The sequence below is a fragment of the Salmo salar genome, chromosome 02 (assembly GCF_965601325.2).
Source record: "Salmo salar chromosome 02, fSalSal1, whole genome shotgun sequence".
Classification (NCBI taxonomy): Eukaryota; Metazoa; Chordata; class Actinopteri; order Salmoniformes; family Salmonidae; genus Salmo; species Salmo salar.
Genome location: NC_138292.1, coordinates 12,141,966 through 12,164,674, shown reverse-complemented (window position 1 = coordinate 12,164,674; position 22,709 = coordinate 12,141,966). Strand labels below are relative to the sequence as shown.

Below are 22,709 nucleotides of genomic sequence, written 5' to 3'. Positions count from 1 at the left end.
ACACATACTACTACTTTCACCAATGCTACACATTCCTTTGTCTCATGCCCTTCTGCACACTTCTCACACCTAGGAACCTCCCTCGTACACACTGCTGCCACGTGCCCATAAGCTTGACACCTGTAACGATGCAATGTATTCGGTATAAAAGCTTGTACAGGATAACTTATATATCCTAATGTAACAGTGTAGGTTCCGTCCCTCTCTTCATCCCAACCCGGGCTCGAACCAGGGACCCTTGCACACGTCAACAACTGACACCCACGAAGCATCGTTACCCATCGCACCACAAAAGCCGCGACCCTTGCAACGCAAGGGGAAACCCTACTTCAGGTCTCAGAGAGAGTGACGTCACTGATTGAAACGCTATAGCGCGCACCACCGCTAACTAACTAGCCATTTCACATCGGTTCCACTAACATTACTTTTTCGGGCAAATGCTCAATATCAAAACTCAAAAGAACAGACAATGACTCTTCTGTTTCACCACTCTTGCCACGCTGACTGCTTCGCACCAAACGACTAGCATCACAAAAACCGGGAATCTTCCCTTTCAGTTGGTCAACTTTTAAAAATACTGCTACCCCAGTAATCACTCCTTTCAATGGCGCCCTATTCTTGAGAGCGAAAGGATTCACATTTCTTGTCCCCATTTGTTTAATGCCTTCTGCCTCTGACCAGCAGAAACACAAACAATTATCACAAGACTACTGTATTTCTGGTTAAATCAAATTTTATTTGTCACATAAACAACGTTAGCAGATGTTAATGCAAGTGTAGCGAAATGCTTGTGCTTCTAGTTCCGACAATGCAGTAATATCCAACGAGTAACCTAACCTAACAATTAGGTTACCCTTACCGATTCCACAGTACCCAACTCTGTATTCACCCACCCTGAAACCACAAATGGATCAGCCAAAAGGCAACGGTCCACTTTTTCCAAAAACGCCACTGCTACTGTCAGACTCATCAATATCTTGACCCTCAGTGCAAGCCTCGGGCTTCGAGAACTTCACCACACATACCACCTCTGATACTTTGACCTCATTCACATTGTTAGGGTTGAACTGGTTATTTGTATGCATAACTTATATACTGCTCAAAAAAATAAAGGGAACACTAAAATAACACATCCTAGATCTGAATGAATGAAATAATCTTATTAAATACTTTTTTCTTTACATAGTTGAATGTGCTGACAACAAAATCACACAAAAATAATCAATGGAAAACCAATTTATCAACCCATGGAGGTCTGGATTTGGAGTCACACTCAAAATTAAAGTGGAAAAACACACTACAGGCTGATCCAACTTTGATGTAATGTCCTTAAAACAAGTCAAAATGAGGCTCAGTAGTGTGTGTTGCCTCCACGTGCCTGTATGACCTCCCTACAACGCCTGGGCATGCTCCTGATGAGGTGGTGGATGGTCTCCTGAGGGATCTCCTCCCAGACCTGGACTAAAGCATCCGCCAACTCCTGGACAGTCTGTGGTGCAACGTGGCGTTGGTGGATGGAGCGAGACATGATGTCCCAGATGTGCTCAATTGGATTCAGGTCTGGGGAACGGGCGGGCCAGTCCATAGCATCAATGCCTTCCTCTTGCAGGAACTGCTGACACACTCCAGCCACATGAGGTCTAGCATTGTCTTGCATTAGGAGGAAGCCAGGGCCAACCGCACCAGCATATGGTCTCACAAGGGGTCTGAGGATCTCATCTCGGTACCTAATGGCAGTCAGGCTACCTCTGGCGAGCACATGGAGGGCTGTGCGGCCCCCCAAAGAAATGCCACCCCACACCATGACTGACCCACCACCAAACCGGTCATGCTGGAGGATGTTGCAGGCAGCAGAACATTCTCCACGGCGTCTCCAGACTCTGTCACGTCTGTCACATGTGCTCAGAGTGAACCTGCTTCATCTGTGAAGAGCACAGGGCGCCAGTGGCGAATTTGCCAATCTTGGTGTTCTCTGGCAAATGCCAAGCGTCCTGCACGGTGTTGGGCTGTAAGCACAACCCCCACCTGTGGACGTCGGGCCCTCATACCACCCTCATGGAGTCTGTTTCTGACCGTTTGAGCAGACACATGCACATTTGTGGCCTGCCTGAGGTCATTTTGCAGGGCTCTGGCAGTGCTTCTCCTGCTCCTCCTTGCACAAAGGCGGAGGTAGCAGTCCTGCTGCTGGGTTGTTGCCCTCCTACGGCCTCCTCCACGTCTCCTGATGTACTGGCCTGTCTCCTGGTAGCGCCTCCATGCTCTGGACACTACGTTGACAGACACAGCAACCTTCTTGCCACAGCTCGCATTGATGTGCCATCCTGAATGAGCTGCACTACCTGAGCCACTTGTGTGGGTTGTAGACTCCTTCTCATGCTACCACTAGAGTGAAAGCACCGCCAGCATTCAAAAGTGACCAAAACATCAGCCAGGAAGCATAAGAACTGAGAAGTGGTCTGTGGTCACCACCTGCCGAACCACTCTTTTATTGGGGGTGTCTTGCTAATTGCCTATAATTTCCACCTGTTGTCTATTCCATTTGCACAACAGCATGTGAAATTTATTGTCAATCAGTGTTGCTTCCTAAGTGGACAGTTTGATTTCACAGAAGTGTGATTGACTTGGAGTTACATTGTGTTGTTTAAGTGTTCCCTTTATTTTTTTGAGCAGTGTATATTATACTGGGGAAGCTATGCTAAGTACATAAACTACGGGTAAATCAACTGTTGAAGACAAGAAGAACTACAACCGGCAACAGGAAGTGCGTCACGACGCTGGGACCTGCCTGCACACCGACGTTAGGAGGAGCAAGTTTAAACCACGCTCCTCCTCCCTCTGACAGGCCAGCATTGAGCGGGAACTATCTCTGTCAGAGTATAAAAGCGAGAACAATAGGATGTGTTGTTCTCTTCTCTGTTTGCCCTGCGAGGTAAAACAGCGAGACCGTATATATACGAACCACACATATACCACACACGTGTTTGCATTAATTAAAGTACAAATAAATCAGAAGTTACTAGGTGCTGACTATTTTGTTCTGATACCAGAAACGAACTGTCGCAACTTTAACAACATCCATTTCTCCTCCTGTCTTCAGCTCACTCTGCTTACACTTTCTACCATTCTTCTTTAACAAAGCATCTACATTTTTTTCACAATTTTTAACCGACTCAAGCTCACCATCTTCCCAGGGGCGGAAATCCCGGGGGGGACGGGGGGGACACGACCCCCCCATCCTGGGAAAAATATGATTTGTCCCCCCCAATATATCACTGAAACATAACTACAGTGCCTTGCGAAAGTATTCGGCCCCCTTGAACTTTTCGACCTTTTGCCACATTTCAGGCTTCAAACATAAAGATATAAAACTGTAATTTTTTGTGAAGAATCAACAACAAGTGGGACACAATCATGAAGTGGAACGAAATTTATTGGATATTTCAAACTTTTTTAACAAATAAAAAACTGAAAAATTGGGCGTGCAAGTGGGTCCCTCTCCTTGTTCGGCGGCGTTCGGCGGTCGACGTCACCAGCCGTCTAGCCATCGCCGATCCACTTTCCATTTTTCCATTTGTTTTGTCTTTGTTTTAAACACCTGGTTCCAATTCCCCAATTACTTGTTCATTATTTAACCCTCTGTTCTCCCATGGGTTTTGGTGAGTGATTGTATCTATTCGGTCCGTTATTGTGTGCTAGTTTATTGTGTTGTATTTATTGATTCCTTGAGTAAATTACGTTCCTTACTCATATCTGCTGTCCTGTCCTGACTCCTCCACACCAGCTACACACAGGCCGATTACAATTCCTCCACCGTATTCCAAGTATACATCCAGTATTATCCTTATGATAATACTGCACTTCTCCTGACATATATGTTGTTCTTGCTTTCTCAAGGGACGCCATTTAACCGGCTGTCACAATCTCCGTACAATCAGCATGAACACCTCAGGATGTAGCGCTCACAGTGAATCCCACTTATAATGCAGCTACTTCGTCTTGATGTTCTTCTTTATCAAAAGCTACCGCAACACTTTTCAATTTCAAACAAGCGCGCTCTCAGGGTCCATTCACTGCCTGCTACTCTACTCGCGCTCCCTCACGACAGAATGTACCAAGGGACAAACGAAGTGGCAATGAATCAGCTTGGGAGGAGACATGAGCATCTCGTCATTATATACAGATCTCTGTCCATGCAGATGTGCTGATAAAATTATTGTCAAAAACAGATCACTTCAAATCAAGCCTTTCAGGTCATTAGTCTTCTGTCAAAGTCGAGTCCCGATTATTTTATTTTGTACCAAATCGAGTCTCAAAACATATTTGTGGCCGTGTTCAAGAGCATCAAAACCATGATGTAACATTGGTCAATTGTGACTGACTGATCTACAAATAATAATGAGTCGTTATTAATGTTGCAAGGTGATTTGTAGATCAGTCAGTCGGGAGTTGCCTGACAGCTGCAATGTCGAAAAAGCCCTGTGAGGAGTAGTGATGTTAGCATGTAAATATTGGTGGGGCAAACTCAACACCCAATTTTCTTCAATGGATGCCAGCAAAGCCACTATACAACGCAACACTAAACAATACACAAATTGCACTATAACAGTGACAAACGGTGCCCACAAACTGTTAGGGCCTACATAAAGCTGTCCAAACACCAGAGCCCCAACAACAGTCCCAACACCTTACCACAGCTACACCTGACTATCAGCTGAGCCTTGTCTGGCAGTGAAACAGTTCATTCAGCCTCATTTACTGTCTTTAAAAAAACATAGCTGATATGGCTGACTTTCTTAAACAAATGTGGTTTCTACTGACAATTGAGAAGTACAAACTATGGCATAAGGGGATGACAAGTGGATAAGGCTATGCGTAATTTTGATTAAGACAATGAGCGAGCTAGGACTTAGTCAAAAAACGATTTGTTCAGCACTTTTGAAATGTACAGCGTCAGAATTCAGAACATGGTCCGTTCTTACGGTATTCTCCCTGTACACCAAGTTAGAACCCTAGAATAAAGTGGGCATATAAGCAGACAATGAAAGCTCTTACAATATTCAATGATTACATTTCTCTAAAACAGGCTATAGGCTACAGGTGCCTCACAAAGTCAGAACATTAGTCATGCTTCATTGACAGCATGGCCAATGTTGAACATTTATTATTTTAAACTAGGAAAAGAGACCATTAATCTTAGACTTGGCATCACATAGCCACTCCACTGAATAGCAGGCTAATGATTGTTTTGCAATGCTTACAGTTAGCCACTGATTCCTTCCAAAACACTCATTGTTGAATTTGCGATTCCCAACTTGTTGTGTAATGTTTATGTCCAATGGCCGATGAGTACTGATACGTTTTATCTATAATTTATCTTCTTTATTTCTCTTCATATGACAGGATTAAAAGGATTGGCTAGTACATTGTCGACTTGATTTATGATGATGACTGGTAGCTAGGATTTTGAAAGTATGATGTTGACAGTCCAATCAAAGTTACTGTAGATATAACGTGATTTGATGTCATTTTATCTGTTGTCAATGACCTTGAGCCTTCTTGGATGGGCACTTCTAATGTAACTCTATGGCAGCACCCAAGGGGCTTGAATTTTCGAGCTCTACCCTTAGACTTGGCGGTGACGTAGTGTCCCCATGAGTGACAGAACACCGAGCCAATCACGGCGCAAAGCTCCAATCTTTCTGCTGGCTTGCCCCACCACCACAGAAAGCACTGAACTAGGCTGAAACACATGCATTTTGGAGCTGCCTTACTCAAGAAAACAAAAAAGAGACCATGTTTGTATGCGGCTATATTAACTCAATGATATATATATATATTTTACATTGCTTGCAAACTGATAGGTGACACGTATTAATGCCAAAATAACATGCAAAACAGGCAAGCCCCCCAATTTTTTTTTGGTGCTAAAAATGTTGGGCTCAAAACAGGTGGGGCCCTGCTCCACCTGCCCTGATTGACTGGTCGCCACTGGGGACTTTATATAGACAGGTGTGTGCCTTTCCAAATCATGTCCAATCAATTTAATTTACCACAGGTGGACTCCAATCAAGTTGTAGAAACATCTCAAGGATGATCACTAGAAATAGGATACACCTGATCTCAATTGCGGGTCTCAATACTTATGTAAATAATGTATTTCTGTTTATGTTCTTTTTATAAATTTGCTAAAAATTCTGAAAACCTGTTTTCGTTTTGTCATTATGGGGAATTGTGTGTTGATTGACGAGGAAACAAAACAATTTTATCAATTTTAGAATAAGGCTGTAACATAACAAAATGTGGAAAAAGTCAAGGGGTCTGAATACTTTCTGAATGCACTGTATATTCTGAATAAGAATGTACTAGCAAATACTCACCTTTAACCTGTAGCTTGACATTTACATTTACATTTAAGTCATGTAGCAGACGCTCTTATCCAGAGCGACTTACAAATTGGTGCATTCACCTTATAATATCCAGTGGAACAACCACTTTACAATAGTGCATCTAAATCTTTTAAGGGGGGGGTTAGAAGGATTACTTTATCCTATCCCAGGTATTCCTTGAAGAGGTGGGGTTTCAGGTGTCTCCGGAAGGTGGTGATTGACTCCGCTGTCCTGGCGTCGTGAGGGAGCTTGTTCCACCATTGGGGTGCCAGAGCAGCGAACAGTTTTGACTGGGCTGAGCGGGAACTGTGCTTCCTCAGAGGTAGGGAGGCGAGCAGGCCAGAGGGTGGATGAACGGAGTGCCCTTGTTTGGGTGTAGGGCCTGATCAGAGCCTGAAGGTACGGAGGTGCCGTTCCCCTCACAGCTCCGTAGGCAAGCACCATGGTCTTGTAGCGGATGCGAGCTTCGACTGGAAGCCAGTGGAGAGAGCGGAGGAGCGGGGTGACGTGAGAGAACTTGGGAAGGTTAAACACCAGACGGGCTGCGGCGTTCTGGATGAGTTGTAGGGGTTTAATGGCACAGGCAGGGAGCCCAGCCAACAGCGAGTTGCAATAATCCAGACGGGAGATGACAAGTGCCTGGATTAGGACCTGCGCCGCTTCCTGTGTGAGGCAGGGTCGTACTCTGCGAATGTTGTAGAGCATGAACCTACAGGATCGGGTCACCGCCTTGATGTTGGTGGAGAACGACAGGGTGTTGTCCAGGGTCACGCCAAGGCTCTTAGCACTCTGGGAGGAGGACACAAGGGAGTTGTCAACCGTGATGGCGAGATCATGGAACGGGCAGTCCTTCCCCGGGAGGAAGAGCAGCTCCGTCTTGCCGAGGTTCAGCTTGAGGTGGTGATCCGTCATCCACACTGATATGTCTGCCAGACATGCAGAGATGCGATTCGCCACCTGGTTGTCAGAAGGGGGAAAGGAGAAGATTAATTGTGTGTCATCTGCATAGCAATGATATGAGAGACCATGTGAGGATATGACAGAGCCAAGTGACTTGGTGTATAGCGAGAATAGGAGTGGGCCAAGAACAGAGCCCTGGGGGACACCAGGGTGAGAGCACGTGGTGCGGAGACAGATTCTCGCCACGCCACCTGGTAGGAGCGACCTGTCATGTAGGACGCAATCCAAGCGTGGGCGGCGCCGGAGATGCCCAGCTCGGAGAGGGTGGAGAGGAGGATCTGATGGTTCACGGTATCAAAGGCAGCAGATAGGTCTAGAAGGATGAGAGCAGAGGAGAGAGAGTTAGCTTTAGCAGTGCGGAGAGCCTCCGTGACACAGAGAAGAGCAGTCTCAGTTGAATGCCCAGTCTTGAAACCTGACTGATTAGGATCAAGAAGGTCATTCTGAGAGAGATAGCAAGAGAGCTGGCCGAGGACGGCACGTTCAAGAGTTTTGGAGAGAAAGGAAAGAAGGGATACTGGTCTGTAGTTGTTGACATCGGAGGGATCGAGTGTAGGTTTTTTCAGAAGGGGTGCAACTCTCGCTCTCTTGAAGACGGAAGGGACGTAGCCAGCGGTCAAGGATGAGTTGATGAGCGAGGTGAGGTAGGGGAGAAGGTCTCCGGAAATGGTCTGGAGAAGAGAGGAGGGGATACGGTCAAGTGGGCAGGTTGTTGGGCGGCCGGCCATCACAAGACGCGAGATTTCATCTGGAGAGAGAGGGGAGAAAGAGGTCAAAGCACAGGGTAGGGCAGTGTGAGCAGGACCAGCAGTGTCGTTTGACTTAGAAAACGAGGATCGGATGTCGTCAACCTTCTTTTCAAAATGGTTGACGAAGTCATCCGCAGAGAGGGAGGAGGGGGGGGGAGGAGGATTCAGGAGGGAGGAGAAGGTAGCAAAGAGCTTCCTAGGGTTAGAGGCAGATGCTTGGAGTTTAGAGTGGTAGAAAGTGGCTTTAGCAGCAGAGACAGAAGAGGAAAATGTAGAGAGGAGGGAGTGAAAGGATGCCAGGTCCGCAGGGAGGCGAGTTTTCCTCCATTTCCGCTCGGCTGCCCGGAGCCCTGTTCTGTGAGCTCGCAGTGAGTCGTCGAGCCACGGAGCAGGAGGGGAGGACCGAGCCGGCCTGGAGGATAGGGGACAGAGGAAATCAAAGGATGCAGAGAGGGAGGAGAGGAGGGTTGTGGAGGCAGAATAACGAGATAGGTTGGAGAAGGTTTGAGCAGAGGGAAGAGATGATAGGATGGAAGAGGAGAGAGTAGCGGGAGAGAGAGAGCGAAGGTTGGGACGGCGCAATACCATCCGAGTAGGGGCAGAGTGAGAAGTGTTGGATGAGAGCGAGAGGGAAAAGGATACAAGGTAGTGGTCGGAGACTTGGAGGGGAGTTGCAATGAGATTAGTGGAAGAACAGCATCTAGTAAAGATGAGGTCAAGCGTATTGCCTGCCTTGTGAGTAGGGGGGGAAGGTGAGAGGGTGAGGTCGAAAGAGGAGAGGAGTGGAAAGAAGGAGGCAGAGAGGAATGAGTCGAAGGTAGACGTGGGGAGGTTAAAGTCACCCAGAACTGTGAGAGGTGAGCCATCCTCAGGAAAGGAACTTATCAAGGCGTCAAGCTCATTGATGAACTCTCCAAGGGAACCTGGAGGGCGATAAATGATAAGGATGTTAAGCTTGAAAGGGCTGGTAACTGTGACAGCATGGAATTCAAATGAGGAGATAGACAGATGGGTCAGGGGAGAAAGAGAGAATGTCCACTTGGGAGAGATGAGGATTCCAGTGCCACCACCCCGCTGGCTCGATGCTCTAGGGGTATGCGAGAACACGTAGTCAGACGAGGAGAGAGCAGTAGGAGTAGCAGTGTTATCTGTGGTAATCCATGTTTCCGTCAGCGCCAGGAAGTCTAGGGACTGGAGGGTAGCATAGGCTGAGATGAACTCAGCCTTGTTGGCTGCAGACCGGCAGTTCCAGAGGCTGCCGGAGACCTGGAACTCCACGTGGGTCGTGCGCGCTGGGACCACTAGGTTAGAGTGGCAGCGGCCACAGCGGTGTGGAGCGTTTGTATGGCCTGTGCAGAGGAGAGAGAACAGGGATAGACAGACACATAGTAGACAAGCTACAGAAGAGGCTACGCTAATGCAAAGGAGATTGGAGTGACAAGTGGACTACACGTCTCGAATGTTCAGGAAGTTAAGCTTACGTTGCAAAAATCTTATTGACTAAAATGATACAGTACTGCTGGCTGGTGGAGTAGGCTAGCTAGCAGTGGCTGCGTTGTTGACTTTGAACGTGTAGCTGGCTAGGTAACCTCGATAGTTTCAGTACTACACCTTGTCATGATACAAAGCAGCTTTGTAGCTAGCTAGCTAACATAACACTAATCAAGACGTTCCTTGTAATGTATTTAGTTTCTACAATGCTGCTCGTCGGTAATAGTTGGCTGGGTTAGGAAAAATGGCGTCGCGGGGGACGGAAATAGCTGGCTAGCTAACCTCGATGGCTGGCTAGCTAACAATTATCAAGCTATGACAAAGACAACTAAGTAGCTAGCTAGGTAACACTGCACTAGTCAAATCGTTCCGTTGTAAAGTATTAGTATCTACAGCGCTGCTAGTCGGTAACGGTTGGCTAGCTGGCAGTGGGTTAATGATGACTAGGTGTGTTGACTAAGTCAGGCGCCGCGTCGCGGCTGGCTAGCTCACCTCGATAATACTCAAACTCAAACTACACAATTATCTTAGATACAGAGACAGCAAAGACAACTATGTAGCTGGCTAACTAACACTAACACCACACTAATCAAGTCGTTACGTTGTAATGTAACCTCAAAGCAGCGTTCATTTTGTCCCATCTGCAACATACATCTGTACCATTGGCTGTGACTGTACTCCACCATGGAGAGAGCCAAAGATGCATCTCCTGAACTGAGATTTCCTCTAAAGCTCACCCTTTTTCCTAGGAATGTTTGGTTGGAGATATCTGTAGGGTATTGAAGTATTTGGATCTCACTGTCTCCCTTGATCTCTGCTCAGGACACCGATGATATTTGGGGCTTTCCTGTTGTCATGTTCAACAGGCAAGGCAGGGTAGCTATTCCATTGGGTGCTGCCATAACTAAATGTATAATTTTGCATTCTTTGGAGGAGAGGAGAGGCTTACTTATAAGTTTGACTCTATTTTTATTCAACAATTACATAGAAAGAAATGGAATATATAATTTTACCTTTCACTTTTAGAGTAATGTTTTTCACCATGACACAAACACTCAAAGCAGTTATGGGATTCTATCATTTTATCAGAAATGCTGACAATTGATTTACTTCGTTAAGTATATTCAAACAAGAGCTTGTTATGAGGTGCTGCAGCTGCACACATTTTTCACCAACAAATGGACAAGCCTATGGATAAATCAAACCTTTCTTTATTCCTTACAATGAAACCTGTATAACCCAGTTCATTTGACATTCAGTTTTGTATATGAACAGATTGGATCCATAACGTAATTGCATTCAGGGCAGATCTGAAAAAGTCTTGCGTTGCGGTGGTCCACTCTCTTTGGGCTCCTGGTCTTTCCCTTTCTCCTCAAACATCAAGATCCTTCGGCAGAGAAAAATAAACAAACACAAATTATTACACAAGTCATGTAGCAAAAAGCCATATAGCCTTAAAGGAAATACAGTGGATTACAAAAGTTCAGAATCATATTCAGAAGTTTCATTTCAGGTCAAATGTAATGCCTTCATTAATGTAGTGTCAGTTTCCTTCTAACTTACAGTCGGAGTATGGAATTCCTCTTCCCTAGCATCATATTGAGAAAGTCTGTGTAACAGAACGTGTCTCGTGCGGCGCCGCCAACCACATCTGACATCATCTTTTTCAGCTCCAAGTGAGTCTTTGCCACGCCCAGCTTCTCCAGCATGCGCTTCAGCCCCATCATGTCTGTGACACAGAGAGAGAGAGAGAGAGAGAGAGAGAGAGAGAGATGCCATGACAAAGATAGTTCACATGGATGGCTCAATGTTGTCCTCTTGATTAGCCTAATCTTGTTACTCAGCAGGATTGCCGTAAAAAAAAGAATGCAATTTTACCGATGTCTCCTCGGTCATTGAGATCAAATTCCATGTATTTGTCTGCAAAACAATATAGAACACATTACAATTATTATTTCATTGTTGATTCATTCATTAAGGAAACACAAGTGTCTGATCAATGTGCAGTTATAATACTTGAAATCTCACTTTTAAACATTTCCAGTTTTGAGCTGAGGTCCTCCTCCTCTGCATATTTAGGATCTGTGAGAAAAGCCTTCAGAATAGAATACCACAAGGCAGACTTTGAGGTTAGATGGTGTCAGAGGTGACCTGTCATTCAGCCACACATTTTGAGCAAAAAAACCCAAACATGTTTAGCCACTGATTCCATTTGGGGGGGGGGGGGGGGCTTACCTGTTTTGCATGTTACTTTGGCATTAGCATGTGCCACATATCAGTTTGCAAACAATGGAAAAATATATATATCATGGAATTAATAAACATGGTCTCTTTTTGTTTTCTTGAGTAAGGCAGCTCCAAAATGCAGGTGTTTCAGCCTAGCTTGGTGCTTTCTGTGGTGGTTGGGCAAGCCAGCAGAAAATACGAAGCGTTGCGCCGTGATTGGTTCAGTGTTCTGTTACTCATGGGGACACTACATTACCGCCAAGTCCAAAGGTAGAGCTCGAAAATTCAAGCCCCTTGTGTGCTGCCATAGAGTTACATTAGAAGTGCCCATCCAAGAAGGCTCAAGGTCATTGACAACAGATAAAATGACATCAAATCACGTTATATCTACAGTAACTTTGATTGGACTGTCAACATCATACTTTCAAAATCCTAGCTACCAGTCATCATCATAAATCAAGTCGACAATCTACTGGCAAATCCTTTTAATCCTTGTCATGTGAAGAGAAATAATGAAGAGAAATTATAGATAAAACATATCGGTACTCATTGGCCATTGGACATAAACATTACACAACAAGTTGGGAATCGCAAATTCAACAATGAGTGTTTTGGAAGGAATCAGTGGCAAACTGCAAGCATTGCAAAGCAATCATTAGCAAAGCAATCATTGCGCCACGCTCAAAACAACTGTTAACTTGGAACTGCAAAATCTGACTTTAGTGAGTTCAGGACAACTGGGAAATCGGGAAAAACAAGCTACGACTGGGAAAATACGTTTTGAACTTTCATCCAACTCAGAATTTTAAATCGGGAACTCTCCCCTCTTTCTAGAGCTATGACCTGAAGATCACTGACGTCATCATGATTTTCCCAAGTTCCCTGTTGTCTTGAAAGCACCATAAATCCAGAGAATGCCAGACTTTTATGACAAAGTTTGATGACAAAATATGTCCACGAAGGACCGCTGCGCCACCTTCTTGTTCAAGTGAGCACAGCACAACAAGGTGAGTCCAAAAATGTATTGTATTCTGTTGCATAAATTATGGATATGCCAGGGAGATATGTATACTGTAGCTAAGAAAGTAATAGTAAGTGTATGTTGTGTAGTAAGATGTTAGTAGCCCATGTGCCTCACCCTAATAATTAAAAATGTTTTGCCTATTGTTCTGACTTGGTGGTGCACATGTAGCCTATAACCCTTTTTTTATCCTACAGTTCTGACTTGGTGTACAGGGAGTTCACTGTAAGAACGGCCCATGTTCTGAATTATTTTGCTGTACATTTAAAAAGTGCTGAACAAATAGTTTTATTGACTACGTCCGTCCTAGCTCGCTCATGAATGTCTTAATCGAAATTACAGATTGCCTCTTATCTGCTTGTCATCCCCTTATGCCATAGTTTGTGCAATTGTCAGTAGAAACCACATTTGTTTAAGCAAGTCAGACATATTAGCTATATTTTTTAAAAGGCAGTAAATTAGGCTGAATGTATTGTTTCGCTGCCAGACAAGGCTCAGCTGATAGCCAAGTGTAGCTGTGGTATTGTGCAATTAATGTATTGTTTAGTGTTGTGTATTGGCTTTGCTGGCATGCATCCCACAATTTCTTTCTTTCTCCCCCCCACCAAGATTTACATGCTAAAATCGCCACTGGATAGTGTACATAGATAATGAGATGCTAATAATACTATAGCTAGATAATACTACCATAATAACATTTATAGACAGATGAACAACAGACCTCATTGATGGAGTTCAGTTTCTCATCCTGCTGAGACTTGAGGAATCCAAATGCTTTCCCTCCTGAAATGATATGAGGATCAACTCAGAAAACATGTTATTACTCACTTCCTTCTTGGTGATCTATCCCCCCCACACACCCCACCCAACCCTCACACATTCACAGGATATAACTAAAGCTAACACATTTAATTTAATAGATTGATTTAGCTATTACACTTTATTTCTTTAATAAATTGTTTATAAAATCTGTGGCGTGCATATCAACAGACAGACAGGCGGACATTGTGAGATGAGACATATGACACAGAGACTTACCTTGCAAATGTTTGTCCATGTCAATCTGCTGTTATTTGGTGGATCATAGAGTAGTCAAAGGGACCAGGGGTTGCTGAGCGTTGTGTCATGAACACTGAAAGTGTAAAGTATGTATCTGTATTTTGTGACAGAAGAGGAAGTGTGGGGAGTTAAAGTTAGAGTGTGGTCATTTGCTAAGTTCCCCTCTCACATCCACTCACAGCCGACGGAACAGACAGAGAACCAAGAGAGTCTATGGAGGGGACAATGAACTAGGGGGTTTGCATTTGACATATCCTAGACTAGGCTACCACATAAACACTGCACCCTACATTATTGTCTAGTCCTTTCAGCAAAACATGTAATCACTTTTCATGTATAGATTTGTAACTTATAACTCAGGTACAAGGAAGGAATGCATAGAATTATTTTTTTTTTAACCAGGCAAGTCAGTTAAGAACAAATTCTTATTTACTATGACGGCCTACCCCGGCCAAACCCGGCCAATGCTGGGCCAATTGTGCGCCGCCCTATGGGACTCCCAATCACGGCCAGATGTGATGCAGCCTGAATTTGAGCCAGATACTGCAGTGATGCCTCTTGCACTGTCTTAGACCACTGCACCACTCGGGATGTAACATGTAACACTACGGTTAGGCTAAGTATTGTAGAACTAATTGGATAAATGTGGAAATTACAGGGCTCCTGAGTGGCGCAGGGTCTAAGGCACTACATCTCAGTGCATGAGGCGTCACTACAGTTCCTGGTTCGAATCCAGGTAGTATCACATCTGGCTGTGATTGGGAGTCCCATAGGGTGGCGCACAATTGGCCCAGCATCATCCGGGTTTGGCTGGTGTAGGCTGTCATTGCAAATAAGAATTTGTTCTTAATTGACTTGCCTGTTTAAATATATATATAATTTATATGTATATTTTAAGCAAATAACTTGTTCTCAGGCCTTGACACTAGATGGCACTGTTAAGCATATAATCTTCAAAACAACATTATTTTTATTTGGGAGGTCAATAAATGTTTCCTGCAAATGTGTATTCATGACCCATATAGAAACTAGGCCTTGGAGAACTGAGATTTGGGTCTGAGATGAGAGACTAACTTGATAAGAAACTTCACATACTCATATGGATAATGGCACTGCTTCAGTCACACGGGTTATCAATACTCCTGTTGATAATCAGAACACAGCGCGCTGGTGAGTAGTCATTCTTGATTAAATTGCACTTGATTTAATTTTCTGAAAGTGATTTTTAGAGCAGTATGCATATTTCAAAAGTTCATAATGCTAATTTGATCTCTTCTTTTCCTAATTTCCCAGGAGCTGAGTCTTGTTCTCATGTAGAGGCGCCACAATTCATCACAGCTACTCAGGAAGAGGTAGCTGTTCTCCCCTGTTTCACATCAACTCACAGAGATTTAGAAACCAGAGTGAAATGGACAAAACTTTCACCTAAACCTGAGGACATCTTGGTGTGGCCTGATGATCCATCTGTGGCCCATAAGTCAGAACGTGTGGCCTTCGAGTCGGGAGCGGATGGTGTGGTGGCTGGAAACCTGTCCCTGTCTCTAAGAGATATAAGGAAATCTGACGAAGGGCTTTATAGCTGCAAGGTCTGGCAGGGATGGAATTGTGTCATGGTGAAAAACATCACTCTAAAAGTGAAAGGTAAAATTATATATTCCCTTTCTTTCTATGTAAGTGTCAAATAAAAATAGAGTCAAACTTGTTTGAGTAAGCCTCTCCTCTCCTCCAAAGAATGCAAAATCCTACATTCAGTTATGGCAGCACCCAATGGAATAGCTACCCTGCCTTGCCTGTTGAACATGACAACAGAAAAGCCCCAAATATCTTCGGTGTCCTGGGCAGAGATCAAGGGAGACAGTGAGATCCAAATACTTCAATACCCTACAGATATCTCCAACCAAACATTCCTAGGAAAAAGGGTGAGCTTTAGAGGAAATCTCAGTTCAGGAGATGCATCTTTGGCTCTCTCCATGTTGGAGTACAGTCACAGCCAATGGTACAGATGTAGGTTGCAGATGGGACAAAATGAACGCTGCTTTGAGGTCAAGCTACAGGTTAAAGGTGAGTATTTGCTAGTACATTCTTATTCAGAATATACAATGCATTCAGAAAGTATTCAGACCCCTTGACTTTTTCCACATTTTGTTATGTTACAGCCTTATTCTAAAATTGATAAAATTGTTTTGTTTCCTTGTCAATCAACACACAATTCCCCATAATGACAAAACGAAAACAGGTTTTCAGAATTTTTTACAAATTTATAAAAAGAACATAAACAGAATTACATTATTGAGCTCAAAATTGAGCTCAGGTGTATCCTGTTTCCATTGATCATCCTTGAGATGTTTCTACAACTTCTACAAAATCTGTTAAAGACAACTGGGAACTCTGGAAAAACGAGCTATGACTGTAAAAATAAGTTCTGTCCACGATGTGTCCACGAAGGACTGCTGCACCACCTTCCTGTTCAAGTGAGCACAGCACAACAAGGGGAGTCCAAAAATGTCTTGTATGCTGCTGCATAAATGATGGAATATGCCAGGGAGATATGTATACTGTAGCTAAGAAAATAGTATGTTGTGTAGTAAGCTGTTAGTAGCCCATGTGCCTCACCCTAATAATTTGGTATATTTTCACCTCTTAATTTCACGTATTGTTCTGACTTGGTGGTGTACATGTAGCCTTTAAAATGTAATCATCTAATTTTGTAAGAACTTTCATTGTCTGCTTATATGCCCCCTTTATTTATCCTACGGTTCTGACTTGGTGTACAGGGAGATCACTGTAAGAACAGCCAATGTTCTGAATTCTGTCACCGTCCATTTTAAAAGTACTGAACAAATAGTTATATTGACTAAATCTGTCCTCGCTTGTTCATGAATGTCTTAATCGAAATTACGGCTTGTCTCTTATCCCCTTATGCCCTAGTTTGTACATCTCAATTGTCAGTAGAATTCAGTTGTTTAAGCAAGTCAGCCATATCTGGTATGTTTTTTTAAAGGCAGTAAATGAGGCTGAATGAACTCTTTCGCTGCCAGACAAGGCTCTGCTGATAACCAGGTGTAGCTGTGGTAAGGTGTTGGGACTGCTGTTGGGACTCTGCTGTTGGCCCTAACAGTTTGTGGGAAACGTTTGTCACTGTTGTAGTGCAGTTAATGTATTGTTTAGTGTTGTGTTGTGTAGTGGCTTTGCTGGCATGCATCCCACTTTTTCTTTTTGCCCCACCAAGATTTACATGCTAAAATCGCCACTGAAGGTCCCACAGTTGACAGTACATGTCAGAGCAAAAACCAAGCCATGAGGTTGAAGGAATTGTCCGTAGAGCTCAGAGACAGGATTGTTTCGAGGCACAGATCTGGGGAAGGGGACCAAAACATTTCCGCAGCATTGAAGGTCCCCAAGAACAGTGGCCTCCATCATTCTTAAATGGAGTAAGTTTGGAACCACCAAGACTCTTCCTAGAGCTGGCAACCCGGCCAAACTGAGCAAAAGGGGGAGAAGGGCCTTGGTCAGGGAGGTGACCAAGAACCCTATGGTCACTCTGAAAGAGCTCCAGAGTTCCTCTGTGGTGGTGGCAGCATCATGCTTTGGGGATGTTTTTCAGTGGTAGGGACTGGGAGACTAATCAGGATCAAGGAAAAGATTAACGGAGAAAAGTACAGGGAGATCCTTGTTGAAAACCTGCTCCAGAGCGCTCAGGACCTCAGACTTGGGCGAAGGTTCACCTTCCAACAGGACAACGACCCTAAGCACACAGCCAAGAGAACGCAGGAGTGGCTTCGGGACAAGTCTCAGAATGTCCTTGAGTGGCACAGCCAGAGCCTGGACTTGAACCCGATCTAACATCTCTGGAGAGACCTGAAAATAGCTGTGCAGCGACGCTCCCCATCCAACCTGACAGCTTGAGAGGATCTGCCAAGAAGAATGGGAGAAACTCCCCAAATACAGGTGTGCCAAGCTTGAAGCATCATACCGAAGACTCAAGGCTGTAGTTGCTGCCAAAAGTGCTTCCACAAAGTACTGAGTAAAGGGTCTGAATACTTATTTAAATGTGATATTTCCATTTTAAATGTATGAATTTGCAAACATTTGTAAACTGGATTTTGCTTTGTCATTACGGGGTATTGTGTGTAGATTGATGAGGGGAAAAAAACGATTTAATCCATTATAGAATAAGGCTGTAACTTAACAAAATGTGGAAAAAGTCAAGGGGTCTGAATACTTTCCGAATGCACTATCTATATTTGTCAACCATTACATTAGCAATTTGATGTTCTGTAATGATCATTTTCTACCATTGAAACAGAACAGGAAGAGGAGAACCTGGTTCTAAGGACTTCCACCACAACTGAACTAGCAAACCCTGGTAGGTGTACAATGTTTTTCTCTTATTTGTGTATTTTATTTGTTTAAAATAACAATTCTACTGAATATATTTGGACATATTTATCACCACTGAGTTTAGAGGACAAAAGACACACGAGAATGACATGAGACCATGAATGACTGTCATCATATTATATTGATGCTCTACTCAGCAGTTACTGCCAGTCAGAGTCCAGAAAGAGATGCGACCGCTACGGCTGGAACGGCTACTATAGTGGCTTCATCCATGTGTGTGATTGTCATAATGGCTCTTACGCTGGGCTTGATCATCTTCCTCAGACGCCGCAGACACTCAGGTATGTACAGACACTACTCTGGTTTATAAGGACCTGGTAAAGTAGGGCTAAATGTTTTGAAACACACAGTATTATTGTATTGTGAATCTGCCTCTCTCTCTTTCTCAGATGAAGATGAGTCTGACTGGAATACTTATGAAGATGTACAAGACCCAGGTAAGCCCGTTGATTATGTCTCATCCTGAATGTGCTCAGAGGGCTCCTGGTCCATCTAAATAACGTCTTCATCAATTATTTTCACAGCAATGGGACCCAATTTTCTGTATTCACTTGCAGAGTTTGACCAGAAGGACGACCTATGCACTTGTGAGTTTTTTCCACAATATTTTTGTAAAAAAAATGTTTAACCTGGGCCTCGATTCAATCCGGACCGCATTAGATCCGCGTTATAGCGCGATTGACATTTAAAGGCAATGCTACCTGGTTCGCGGAGATAGCACTCATGGTAAAATGCATATGTCAGCTCAATCGAAAATGACCTTTAAATATCAAGCACGCTAAAATGCGGATCTTTCGCGATCTGGTTTGAATCTAGCTTCTGGTCACTGTCTGAGTCCAGGTTAAAATGCTGTTTCTAACAACTTCAGTTCTGTAATCAATTAACATTTAATTAAAATGTATTTATTTTTATTTCTTTCAGTTCAATACCAGTCAAAAGAATAATCATCTTTCAATCAACACACCATGTCTTACTTAACCATACACAAAACATCTGTAAATGCTTTTTTAATGATATTCACACACTTATCTTTCAACCCCTGATAGAGCCTACATAGTATTACACAATAACACTCTTAGTTGTGAAATAATGAAATGGATGAGGTGACCTTTTGTATTTAGCTTGATTTGATTGGACATATTCCTTTATTTGTGACCCCATGGTGGAACAACATGTGTTGATGCTTTTCTACACAACTGGATGTTTGTATTCTTGTATTTAGCTTGAATTGATTGGATATATTCCTTTATTTGTGACCCCACGATGGAACAACTTGTGTTGATGCTTTTCTGCACCAAATGATGTGTAGTTGGGAGCTGTTCCAGACAGAGACATGCTGTTCTGGGGTTTTTACTTGTATTGCCAATGCTCACACTCTGCCATCCTGTATTAAATAAACACACTTATCTGTTCACTCATGTATTATGTGTCTTGTCACAGTCCCATACATCTACACAGTTGTACAGTGCTGAAGAGAAGCTACCAGGTTTCATGTGGGATGTGAAAGTCAGCAGAGTGATTTAAGACGAGGTGGGGTGACTTAGCCATCAACCTCCACACTGAGGAGTCATACTGAATGTGTTCCTGAAACCAACATGTGGTTTTTACTGTGGTAACTGGTGATACTCTGTAGAGGTTGTTTTCTTTTTAACTACCTGCATAGACTTGTTGTCATGGTGACACTTATAATGTTCCAAAATATCAAGGGAAATCCAAACCACAAAACAATGCAAAGTACAAAGTAGTCAAATTAGATTTAAAACTCAACTAATAGCCTAAAGATGGAGGACATGACATTACACTCAGTTCACAGCCTGCAGAAGATCATAGAAACTGTTAGTTACTCCAGAAGGTTGAATTGGTTGATCTTGAATCTCGTCATAGATATGAGTCTGCGAAGAAAATATGGAATGTGTAAAACCAGTTCAATTTAGTTCACCAACATGGCAAAAGGGTTAGAAGACGTTTAGACAAATTTGATGTCACGTTGTACTCAAATGGGCTTCACTTGTTAGTGACTTGTTAGTGAATTACATAGTTGTGTTTTATTGAATCCTTACCATTCCAACAGGCGTCAGCTGTTCTCCTTCTATAGGCAAAGAGGGACACATGTCAGCTTTATTTCACATGAATTTAATTACGATATGACTTTCCTTTTCACTGCTGTTCATTACTGTAGGTTTAATCAAGGATGCAACATCCAAATTGCAGTTTTGTAACACACAATCTAACCAGTGAACACGTACCAGTGGCACTTCCCTTGCCCTGCCTCTTCCAATACACGCCCCCTCCAACAGCACAGAGCAGCAGCAGCAGAAGGACTGACCATACCACTGCAGGTAGAACATGACCTATTTACAAAGATGTATCAAGTCACAGATACTGTATTACAACTCAATACCTTATCACAACATCACAGTAATGACAGAATACAGCCTCAACACAGATCATGGCTATGCATTGTTCCAAACTACTTTCAAAAGTCTTACCTCTCTGGATGGTCCACTCCTTTACAGCCATTTCAACCCCCTCTCTGAGCACGGCACAGGCTATCTTCTCTGTGCCCTGGCGGTCAGGGAGGAAGAGTTTGGAGATGAGGGTGTTATGTCCTATAGGGCCACTCTTCAACCCATCCTGGCCACTGTGAATCCAGGATAAATTGAAGTCTCCACAATCTTCCACACAGGTGAGTGAGCAGGTCAGGGTGAGATTGTTTCCGCCTGTGGTAGCATACTCTGCAGATACTGAGTAGAACAACAAGATCTACTTGATATTAGGACAAAGCAGTGATGTACTTTGTGCCGTTACCCTAATTTACTAAGTTTATACATAGTGTAAGGCACTTATTTATGTCTCAATGATACAACCCATTGATACTCACCATCCAGAGTGTGTAGTAGGATTCTGTTCTGTTGCGAGCAGTTGTAGAGCCCAGAATGCAGTGTTTTCACATTGCTGATGACCAAAGACCCGTCTTGGCTGATGTGAGATGCAGGGAGGTGACCCTGAGTTCCAGCTAAGACCTCGCCTGACCGAGACAGACTGGACAGTGACCTTTGACCCAGAGTCCACTGGAATCTGCTGCCCACCTCGAGAGAGGAGTGGGTGACACAGGGAAGTGATACTGACTCACCCACTGCGACAAATACTTCCTCTATACCTCCTGAAAAAGAGGGAGAGAGCGATAGAGAGAAGGAAGGGGAATTTGGTTGCAATATACTACTGTGTTAACGCAAATATGATGCAATAATACATAGTTCCAAAAGTACCTGTAATTTCTGTGGTATAGCTGAGGGATGTCTTCACAACCTCTCCTTCAATCAGTTGACACCGCCACTTCCTGTGATGGTCTGTCTTCCTGACACCTCGGATGGTCAGCGTAGAAAAGCAAGCAGATGAACGTTTGGTTTGAAATCTCTCTCCCTGTAGCACTGTATTGGCCTCATTCAGCCAATTCAGCTTTATTTCACTATGGTTGCATTGTGGGACAAGGCCTGAGAATATATTCAGGTAACATTGGAGCTTGATATCCATCGCTGGTGCTGTATTGGTGTCTGTTGCCAGGGTAACTGGTAAAAAAAAAAATCTATGGTGACAACACTCACTCAGAAATAGTGTGTATAAAAATTGACAATTTTAGGTTGATCATAAATGTTAACATACTGTTGAGAAGCTGAAGAGAAACACTTGAACTGGTAGCCCCATCTTCACAGGTGTAAACTCTTCCATCATCTATTTCAAGAGGTTGAATATGTAGAGAGCAGTCATGTTCCACTTTCAGTCGACTGGCTCTTCCTGAGTTTGGACCATCCGCTTTCACCTTGCCTGATAGTACTAATTGGTTATGAAACCCATCTTTCACTATACTCCAGGTAACAGAGGAGCAGGAATTGATGTTGGATGTACCACATGGTAAACACACACTGTCTCCAACTGAAGCAAAGATTCTTGTGGGCCTATGGTCTTTTGAATAGAGTAGAAGCAAGTATTACAACACTTCTCATAACAAAATCAATAGGGAATCAAATATTTGATTTAAAATATGTTTAAATAAAATCTAATGTTAAAGGAATCTCATTTACCTGATGACTGGAGTCCAAGAAAAGCCTGTAAAAGCATGCAGAGACACAGTTTTAAGTACAGACACATCTCTCTGTCTTGTGATTTTCTTCTTTCTCTCAAGGTCCTTTTGACAGTATGTGTTGTCATTCAGGAAATTACAAGTTCTCACTCATCTCTTTTTTCACCAACTTCTAGAAATACCAGCCATACTGCCGTGGTATTTTTCAACCATGTAGGCCTACTTTTTTTTGCTCTTCCCCTTTCCATTCAGTTCTATTTTAAATCTTATGTTTTATAAACTAGCCAACAAACACAAGACTGTATGAAGTGAAAAATTAAAGAACTGAGATAAAC

At 43.4% G+C, this 22,709-nt stretch overlaps 3 protein-coding genes across 6 annotated transcripts; 1 reads left to right on the top strand and 2 right to left on the bottom strand.

The window, feature by feature from the left end:
• Nucleotides 1–10,781: 10,781 nt before the first annotated feature.
• On the bottom strand, nucleotides 10,782–14,060 carry LOC123727851 (allograft inflammatory factor 1). Its single transcript, XM_045697391.2, has 6 exons — nucleotides 13,872–14,060; nucleotides 13,555–13,616; nucleotides 11,615–11,681; nucleotides 11,465–11,506; nucleotides 11,150–11,315; nucleotides 10,782–10,973 (listed from the first exon to the last, which is right to left on the bottom strand). The coding sequence occupies exons 1-6, from the start codon at nucleotides 13,888–13,890 to the stop codon at nucleotides 10,886–10,888; spliced, it is 444 nt and encodes a 147-aa protein (XP_045553347.1). The 5' UTR covers nucleotides 13,891–14,060; the 3' UTR covers nucleotides 10,782–10,885.
• Nucleotides 14,061–14,929: 869 nt separating this feature from the next.
• On the top strand, nucleotides 14,930–19,707 carry LOC123727850 (uncharacterized). Of its 2 annotated transcripts, none has more exons than XM_045697387.2 (8): nucleotides 14,930–15,062; nucleotides 15,186–15,533; nucleotides 15,624–15,953; nucleotides 18,199–18,258; nucleotides 18,434–18,574; nucleotides 18,683–18,730; nucleotides 18,818–18,880; nucleotides 19,215–19,707. In XM_045697387.2, the coding sequence occupies exons 1-8, from the start codon at nucleotides 14,999–15,001 to the stop codon at nucleotides 19,235–19,237; spliced, it is 1,077 nt and encodes a 358-aa protein (XP_045553343.1). In that variant the 5' UTR covers nucleotides 14,930–14,998; the 3' UTR covers nucleotides 19,238–19,707. The 2 variants fall into 2 exon arrangements, with proteins under 2 accessions (XP_045553343.1, XP_045553340.1); XM_045697384.2 differs by having other exon boundaries at nucleotides 18,431–18,574.
• Nucleotides 19,174–22,512, bottom strand: LOC123727848 (uncharacterized). Of its 3 annotated transcripts, none has more exons than XM_082959766.1 (8): nucleotides 22,376–22,512; nucleotides 21,957–22,256; nucleotides 21,563–21,862; nucleotides 21,175–21,456; nucleotides 20,783–21,056; nucleotides 20,540–20,644; nucleotides 20,354–20,382; nucleotides 19,174–20,185 (listed from the first exon to the last, which is right to left on the bottom strand). In XM_082959766.1, the coding sequence occupies exons 4-8, from the start codon at nucleotides 21,175–21,177 to the stop codon at nucleotides 20,096–20,098; spliced, it is 501 nt and encodes a 166-aa protein (XP_082815892.1). In that variant the 5' UTR covers nucleotides 21,178–21,456; nucleotides 21,563–21,862; nucleotides 21,957–22,256; nucleotides 22,376–22,512; the 3' UTR covers nucleotides 19,174–20,095. The 3 variants fall into 3 exon arrangements, with proteins under 3 accessions (XP_082815892.1, XP_045553326.1, XP_045553332.1); XM_045697370.2 differs by having other exon boundaries at nucleotides 20,783–21,037; XM_045697376.2 differs by having other exon boundaries at nucleotides 20,540–20,626; nucleotides 20,783–21,037.
• Between the last annotated feature and the right edge of the window lie 197 nt (nucleotides 22,513–22,709).